General features: G+C 44.2%; 1 protein-coding gene across 5 annotated transcripts in view; it reads right to left on the bottom strand.

The window, feature by feature from the left end:
- Positions 1 to 9,197, bottom strand: part of Pip4k2a (phosphatidylinositol-5-phosphate 4-kinase type 2 alpha) — a 70,926-nt gene that overhangs the window by 21,228 nt on the left and 40,501 nt on the right. For all 5 annotated transcript variants that reach the window (XM_019206861.2, XM_019206859.2, XM_019206860.2 and 2 more), the window contains one exon: positions 7,410 to 7,448. In XM_019206861.2, the coding sequence (XP_019062406.1) occupies positions 7,410 to 7,448 (39 nt within the window). The remainder of the gene's footprint in view (positions 1 to 7,409; positions 7,449 to 9,197) is intronic.

Raw genomic sequence — 9,197 nt, 5'->3', positions numbered from 1 at the left:
ATATATATAGCCAAAGATAAAAATTTGCTGACTTTTATCTCACCTTAATTTTCCATAGGTTAGTTTTTCTCAGTGAGCACATTAGAACAGTGGGTAATTTAGGGAATGCTATCTTGCTGATATAAAGCAAAAATCCAGGAACTGAAAGCTTAGTAGCCAGAAAATACTGTGTAACCAAAATATGAGCGAGTAGTGAGCTCACTGGGAATGTCCAACTTGCTGTGAGTTGCAAAAGGAAGATGGTTTCATTAGAAACATTTCTGCTTCCTCGTGTGAAGTTCCTGGCTTCTTTAAATTGTTCATCAAATTTATATTCTTCAGACATGAGTTGAATACCGTGTGGTTTCCATGAGAAACCCAAAATATAAGTAAAGAAAAAAACACAGATAATAGGAACTAGGTACACAGATCTTTTGCAAAAGGGAAAGGGATCACGGGGCGGGGGAAGGAAAAGGGGTGAAAAGGAACTAAGACGTTACACCCATGTACCAGCTCCCCAGCATGACAATAATCATTAGTGCTGCAAACATGCACAAATAAATTTTTTGAGACAGGGTCTCACTATGCAGTTCAGACTGCTCTGGAATTCACTGGGTAGCCCAGGCTGGTCTCAAACTCGCAGTGATCCTCCTGCGTCAGCCTGATTACAGGCGTGCGCCACCATGCCCGGCTAAAACAAAATTTAAAAAGTCAGTTTATATTCTTCAACAGTAAGAAACATACTGTGTAAAAATATGACATGATCAAAATGTTCAGGTGTAGCCAAGAGCCAAATGAACACGAACACAGCGCACATGAGCAATCCTGCGTCCTCAGCCTAAAGATAACCAGCTGGCGGACACTTCTTGGACATAGAAAAGCCTCCAAATATAAATAGTTATTATTCCCTAGGGTTCTACAAAAGATTTAAGTGATCTCTAAGGACAGATCTGGCCAGGAGTTTGAGATTTAACAATATTCACAACAGCTACAAAGTTTACTATTCTCGTGTTTACAAATAAACATATGTCTCTATGGTTGGCTCTGCAGACAAAGACTGGAACCAGGACACACCCAAGAGAAATTGTGGAATCCCCTTGGGACAAAGAGGACACAGGATTCTGCTTGCTTCGTGGTCAAACTGGGTAGAAAAGAAATGAAGCCTCCACATTTTTTGTTTAATATAAAAATACTTATCACCTAGCACTTTGATACTTACAAGATTTCAAATTACTAGTTTTTGCAGAATTGTTCAAAGCAAAACCAAAGCAAATGTGTTTACCAAAAAACGGGAATACACACACACACACACACACGCAGACACAGTTATTTCATTAGGTTTTGTGGTCTGTATAGTTTAGAACTATGGAGTGTTTCATGGTTTAATAAAGCCAGAAATAATAAGGAAATTTCATTTTACTGACATTAAAAAATCAACTTTCAGATGACAAATTTTTAAAAAAACCTCATGTTCTAGGTCTGTATCTACAGTCAGAAATGTCACTTTATGTTCAGGGAGTACAAACAGAAAAGACTGAATTTTATCCTCATTTCACACTTCATACAAAGAGAGAAAACTTTTCTAAATGGCCGTTAACAATAGGAAAGTAGAGGATACAAGTTCCTAAAATACATGGAGCCCACAACTGTGTCACACAGACGAGTTTTTGCTTTTGTCTGGATGGAAGCCTTACTGGGAAGATGAAACGCACCCGGTCACACTTGAGTTTTTAATGTAAATGGGGTTTTGGCACCAGAAGGTTTCAATGCAAAGAATAATATGTATCACAATGATTAAAGGACTTGTATTTTAGAATGAAATGAGCTTTTGTTTAATGTGCTTATTTGCTAAGTCATTTGGGAAAAAAATGTAACTGCAGGCCAAAGCACTAACGACTGCCGCCTGGTGTCCCTTTGATGGGCTGTTACCGTAACACGGAGCTGAGGGCACAACTTAGAACATATGTACTAATTACTGTCCTATGTCAGGGACTGCTTCTGCTCATTTACTTCTTGTTCCAAGCTCACCTATATGACAATAAACTTGTGAAGTAGAAAAAAGCCCTTTTGCTGTGCTCGCCAAAATCTTCATAAAAATTAAGAGTCCACAAGGCTGAAATACACCACAGCAGTATTTCTGTAAGGCGGAGAACTGTAGGTAATCCTAGGATAAAAATAATCCGATGGAATCACATCATATTTGTGGTATCAGCATTGGGTAATGAGATGCCAAAGAGATCATAAAATCAGTTTGGCTTCCCCAAAAGGCTAAGCCACAAATTTGATAGGTGAAAAGGAAAACGAGTGACTAGGAATAAAGTCCACAAAGACACAGCAAAGACAACAGGTGTTTTCTCACAAGAGTACCCGAAACAACCCTCTTTAACAACCGCAGTGCCGTGTCTGGGAAATGGTCTAGCAGGGCCGTTACTGACTTCTGATTTCCGTAATGAAGGAAGCAAGAAGGTGTATGTCTGAGGCCACCTTCCAGATGTGAGAGTCTCACAATTTTAACTGAATGTGTGTCTGCATGTAAAACACGGAAAGAAAATACATCCCAACATGTGGTATGTTTTACTTGTGAAACAGCGCTCTAATTTAGAAGCATGAAACCGGGTAAGCTGTACTGTAATTCTACCATTTGTAACTGCTATGGTTGGAGAGACCCAGTTATTAGTTCTTTTCCCTAAAATTCTTAAGCTAGCATGTAAAACATGGAATTGATTTCTTTTCTGATACCGTCACACTTTTAAGGAACAAAACTCTAAATGGTCATGTCAGAGGTGACAACTTGGTTTTCTTCCCCAAGTCGTGAGGTGACAAACTGTATGCACAACTGGGCCATGTAGATTTGCTGCAAGCTGGGCATGGTGGCGCACGCGTGGGACCCCAGCAGTGAAGGAGGCTGAAGAAGAGGATTCCAAGTTCAAAGCCCACCTGGGCAATTTAGTGAAAATCTGTCTCAAAATTAAAGGGGGCAGGCAGGGCTGGAGACAGAGCTCAGTGTGAAGGCCCCAAGTTCGATCGCTACTCAACAAACAAAAAACTCAACCAGTTCACTAAGTTCCACTACTTCTTGTTTAATACTAATCTAGTGAAAATCATTATTAGAAGGATTATACATCTGCAGCAGCTTGGCTCAAATTCAGGCCGCATACTAAATTTCAGATGACTTCTTTCCACCTCAGCTTTTCCTAGAACCAGCTTAGTAAGGGTTGGTAGCTTGAAAAAAAGAAGAAAAAATTCCTACATCTCATAGTACTGTTTTGTGTGTGCTTGTGACACTAAGTTCATCTCGGTGAAATAAAGTCATCTAAGGCAACTGAGTCTGTACACCATTTCCATCCAGCAGGCCAAAAAGTCGAGGTATTCAGTGCTGGCCTATGGATGAAAGTCTGCAAGATGTCACAAGTCTTCCGTGACTCTTCTTTCACACCTCACGGCTGCTGTCAGGAAAGCCCCCAAATGAACCGAAACTGGATGGTGGTGGCGCTGGTACAGCGCCTGGATGGAGGCGAGGGCGCTCCAGGGGCTTCACTCATGGTGTAAACCACATGTTGGTGATATGTAATAATTACATTCCTTTTGGGGAATTAACACATATTTAGTACCTTCCCCCCTTTCCCAGGCTCTCCTGGTCACCTTTGAAAAGTCTGCATTCCTGTTTCCTACTGTCTCTCTTTTATTCTGCTCTTCAATTTTACTTTGGGTTTCTCATCTAAAAGAAATCATGAGATATTTACCTTCCTGGGTTGGATTTATTTCACTTAACATTAGAGCCTCAAGTCCCATCTGTCTTCCCACTTGAGGGAAATGTATCCTTCTTTGTGCCTAATACTCCACTGCATACAAGGCTCTGAGGGCCTGCCCCATCACCTGCTGGGATGATAGGCAGACGCCTTAGTGCGTCAGTGGCGGCCAGATTGCCCTCAGTAACGGAAGTCACCTTAAGCTATATGTAGAACAGTCTGGATTTTGGCGAACATCAAGCCCAGGACTCTTCCCAGGGCGGTGTCCTACTGAAGAAATTTCTGAGGGTCCAAAAAAGCTTGGCGAGAAACAAGGAGATTCTTATAGACGCTAAAGCATGAGAGCCAATGATAAATCAAATCCTTCTTCTTGAACTTTACAGATCCCCGAACTTCCATGAATGTCATTCCCCCACTCTCCCCAGGGGCTGGGTGTCTGATCCATCCTTCCGTTTGGTGTCTTTACCCCGCATCCTCCTTGTGCAGAACCTCTCTGGTCCACGAGGTGGAAGTTTACTGGTTCTGCCTTTAATTTACGGTCTGAGAAATCAACCCTGATTCCACCTGCAGGGAAGCTTTGCACTGCACGCTGGGTAGTGACACAGGTGGGCTTAATGCCGGCTGGCAGAGGGAAGGGCTCTCGGCCATCCTGGTATAAGAGGGTTTTCAGAAAAGTGAAAGCCTCAGCCGAACTGAGGGTGGGTAACCCTAGTGGGCGACTGCCCACAGGGGACAGGGAAGCTCTGTCCTAGCTCCCAGGACACACTGCCAGGCTTTTGTACCTTCCCCTTGTGCTGCCCTCTTTCCTATCTCAACTTAACCGGAGCCTAAGGACTAGAGGGAGGCAGCGCTCCGTTGTAACTTGTTACAATGTAAAGACCACAAAAGCAATGCTGAAGACTCCTTTAGGAGAGCATTTTTAGATGTGAGGGTATTGATGATTAATTCTGCCAAACCTTCAGTCAGTAATAGGTAAAATGTCAGCGCAGGTGACAGTTGCTTAATTGCTAGTGCAATTTACAATGCATAAGAATCGACAAGGTGGCTTTTTGTAGCCCATTATCAAAGTGTCAACAATGATTATTGCCAATGTAGTTACACGAATGCCAATTGCAGGGCAGCTGTTTCCTTTCAAATGGGTTCCAGGGAGAAGGTTGTATGTTAAACGGAATCTTCTTCTTGTGGCCCCGTGACTCCATCACACAGGCTTTACTTTATCTAACAAAATCAGACATGAGTTTTGAGAAGAACTGCGCAGAATGATGAACAAAATGCATATTTGTGTAAAGCCCCAGGACTCTCTAAGAACATGGGCTTTTTAGACTCAGGTCAAAGCCCCCAGAGATCAAGTGAGCCCCGTTATGTTTTCTTTTACTTCCCTGGATTCCCTGCTGAGTAGCTTGCTAGCTGGCAGCATGCTAAGACTGTCATTTGTAAAAAAGCAGTCCGCTCAGCTATAATTACTAATTTGATGTCACACTGGAATTGCAGCGCAGCTGTGAAAAGATCGACCACCAGGGAGATTCGCATTTCTCTGTCTCATTTAGAGGAGGCGAAACTGCTGGAGCCATGAATGGAAGATGCCCTTCCATTAAAAAGGAAAGAATTAAGGAATAAAACAAGTCATAGCAGCTGTCAGAATCTGACAATGGGTTTCTTTTTTTTTTTTAAAGCACTGTTCTGCTCTTTTTAAAAAAATTCAAGACATCTGTACATGCATGTTCTGATACTTGTTGCCATGAAAGTGATTCCATTATTGTTAGAATATAACTTTATTTCTTTCCGTTCCATCTTCATTATTATGCTAATACAAACTGCACTAATTATGTGTCAAGCTGAAATCCAAGGGATGGAACTTGTCGGCACTGTATCACTAAATATTTGAGATGACAGTTTCAAAACTTGTCATCAACAAGCTAAAAGTATGGGGAATTAAAACAGTTACAATGACACCAATGAAAGAAAACCTAAAAAGAGTAAGAAATGTGATTACTAATAACAAATTAAGATTACCCTGTCCATGGAGTCTCTGAAATCATTTTTGCACTGTAACAATCATTCTGCGAGGAATATCACTATACAGTGATAGTAATGAAAAATAACCTTTTTGCAAATCGTTTCATTTTACCTCTAAAAGGTTAAAAGGCAGAAAAAATATTTTTAGCCTTCCTCACATACTTCAAACCTAAGGTAGCAGTGACGGCTCTACCAGTCTTTATGGTTCTATTTGTGAAGACAAAGACTGGTATTTTTGTTGCTGTTGTTAAAGTAAAAAATGTTAACTCATGGAAAGAAAACCTGAAAGATGGCAGAAAAAGGAAACGAAAGATTAAAAAAAATCCTTAAGACCCCAACATTTTAAAGAGACGGGCTTCATCAATACACTATATTTGACCTATTACAGTTGAATAAATGTTTCAAGGTTATAAATAAACTGTGAGAGAGATGACATCCTATCACCAGGGTAGGCGCGCTCTGTTTATTGCCAATTTATATCCCTTCTTAATTCCACACTGCAAGCTATTTCCTCTCCCTGCGCCTTCCCAGGGAGCATCTGTAACACACAAAGAGAGCTGAGGTGGCTTTCTGGAGCCTCTGCCTGCTGAAAGAAGAACGATCCCAAACACCAAGCCCTGAAGAAGCACAGAAAGGAAAACAGATGCGCAAATTTGTAAAATTCAAATCGAAACCAAGTGGTATCGTCCTAAAAGAATTTAATTAAAAACAAAGCCAAATAAAAACTCCTGAGGCTGGTTTTCAAACAGAATAGTTAAGAAAGGGCAATTTCCAAGGCTGAGGAGCAGGGCTGGGGGCGTGGCTCAGCTGTCAGGCCCTGGCCTGGTGCACAGCAAGGCCTGGGTTGGGCCCACACGCTGCAGAGTAACAACCACAAAGCTGGTGGGGACCACGTGGGGGCCAGAGGTGCCTCGCATGTAAACACGTGTTGCCTAGAGCTGGTTTAGCTTTACATACAGGAAGCTACTCCCCCAACTGTTTTTCTTTTTGGTACCGGGGATTGAACTCGGGACCTTGCCCTTATAAAGCAGGTGGCAGCACTACTGGCCCAATTCATATTCAGACCAACACTTGAAGTTGACTTTGTTTATAATCTTGTATAATATTAAAACTAAATGTGATTTAAATATGATGTAATTAATGTTCATTAGGTCAGGAAAAGACAAAAAGATGTGGTCTCTTAATCCCTCATTTTTTAAAACGAGAAAATATACCAACTGTGTCTTCACATTTTAGAGAAGACTTTGAAGCTCATCCAAGCCAGTAGGTTAGAGGTGAGAAAATGGACTTTCCAGAGGCAAAGACACTTTTTCAAGACCACATGTGGTTAGTGGCGGGTGGCGTGGCCTTGGGATCCGTTCCCTGGCCTGCAGGATGTTTTCTGAGCCCTGGCTGCCATCTTTGTTAAGTGTACCATGCTGGTTGTGTTTTCAGAGCTTGCTGCGTGTGAAAACGTTTCATTCAGCCACAGTTCTAACTAACCACTGCTTCATTACTCAACAACCTGAGGAAGAGAAGTGAGGGAGAACACTCCTCAGTTCAGAGTGTGTTTTGCACTGGGGCAGTGCAGGGAGGGGGGGAATCCCAGTGGTGGAAGCTGAGGAGAAAGAATCAACAGGAGAGGTTTCATGCCTGCATGTGGAGAGGGCGCATCACGGTGCTTACCTTTTCTTTGTCACTCGCCTCTCTAGCCACTGTGGAGCCCTGAAACACAAAGAAATAATAAAAATGTGCATGCATGAGGTGCGGAGATTCACACGTCACGAAAACGGCCCTGGACAGAGCACGGCCACAGACAAATAGCGCTCTGCTCGGGGCCACCCCAGCTGAGCTCCGTCCCCTACTGTACGACAGCTCTAGGCTGGTCTGTGGCCTTTCCTGCAGGGATTCTCGTCCACCGCCCATTCTTCTCCAGCACTGACTCTGTCGTGCTCACCTGGCTTGTCTTTCTCTGGTTCTTATCTACCTGCTGCAAATCAGAAAACCTGAGAATCACCCGAGCAATAACTTCTTAACCACTGGATCAAAGACACATCAACTGCATCCGTTACCAAAAATGGCGGGTCTCACTGTCTTCAAAGGGGGAATGGCCATCAGGTGGCTATAGAGACTGCTGGGACCCGGAGTGTCCTTTCCCCACGCTGTCTTCCAGATGTGGGCACAGCCTACCCTCACCTGGTTTCTCTGAGACTCTTCTTCCAGGGTCCCAGTCCCTGAGGGACTTTCTCCTGCCATTCCCCACACAGTCCCGAGGGCACTTTCTGACCCCTTACTCTGACTGTCACCTCAGAGACACATGTTTATCTGTCCCCTTCTGAGGGACTTTCTCCTGCCATTCCCCACACAGTCCCGAGGGCACTTTCTGACCCCTTACTCTGTTACCTCAGAGACACATGTTTATCTGTCCCCTTTTTTGTGCCAGGCCCTGTGCTCAGCAAGAGAAGGAAAGTGGGCAACGACACAGTCCTCGACCCAGCAATACTTAGCCCACCTCACAGGTTTTCAAAAGCACCTCAGCTTTGGGTGGCTGGAGACGAATAAGCCCAACACCCAGGCCAACAGGGAGGCTTTGAGGGCAGAGTTCAAACACACACTTTATTTGTGGAAGAGTTTAGGTGAGAAGAGGAGGTGGGAAATAAAGGGTCCAGTGGACTCCTACATTCCCACCTGACATGCCCAGAACCTGTTCTCTGGTGCTCTGTGGTCCTGTGCGCTGCAAATGCTGCACCTTTACTAAGTGGGTGGAGAAGATCACAGCCGATTACTGGTCTCCTCTCCTCTCCAGCCATGGATATCTGAGCCAATACTGGGTCAGTGGAGCTTTCTGTTAACCTGACCACTTCTGAACTAGACAGCTACTGCCCTGGGATAATTAGGTTAGTCAATCATTAAAGGAAACCTGTATTTGATGTGGGCAAAGTAAAAGCAGCTCCTAGCTCAGCCACTTGCAGAGAGATCCAAACCTGTACACTCTCACGAGCTCTTAGCAAGCAGCTCGGGTGCTGACGTGCAGATTCTGGGGCTGAAGAAGCTCCTTGCACAGGGAAGAGGCCAAGAACAGGCCTGGTTCCCCCAGACTCAGTTCTCCACTGCTCTGGCGCTTGGGGTCCTTAGGAATGGTGGCTGTAAGCCCAGAGAGGCTCAATGTTTCTTGGGGACAAGGCAGGGGAGCAGTATGCTGACGCAGCAAATGCAGGTGTCCCCCAGGAATCACCCACGAGGGAGATCCCAGGACCATTCCACAGCACTGCACAGGAGTGCCCAGCCAGACCCACCACCTGTAGTCTGCAACATCCTTCAGTGACTCCTGAGCAGGGGCCACGAACAGTGTCCTGCACACGGTGACCCCTGACCAAGTCCACCAAATTAAAAAGGAAAGGGCATCTGCAGTGCACGCGCACTGTCTATGCTGCAGGGCAGAGGAAGAACTATCTACTTTGTATTCCTAACCAA

Source organism: Fukomys damarensis, unplaced genomic scaffold (assembly GCF_012274545.1).
Source record: "Fukomys damarensis isolate Sample0158 unplaced genomic scaffold, DMR_v1.0_HiC HiC_scaffold_37, whole genome shotgun sequence".
NCBI lineage: Eukaryota > Metazoa > Chordata > Mammalia > Rodentia > Bathyergidae > Fukomys > Fukomys damarensis.
This window is presented reverse-complemented; position numbering and strand designations above follow the sequence as displayed.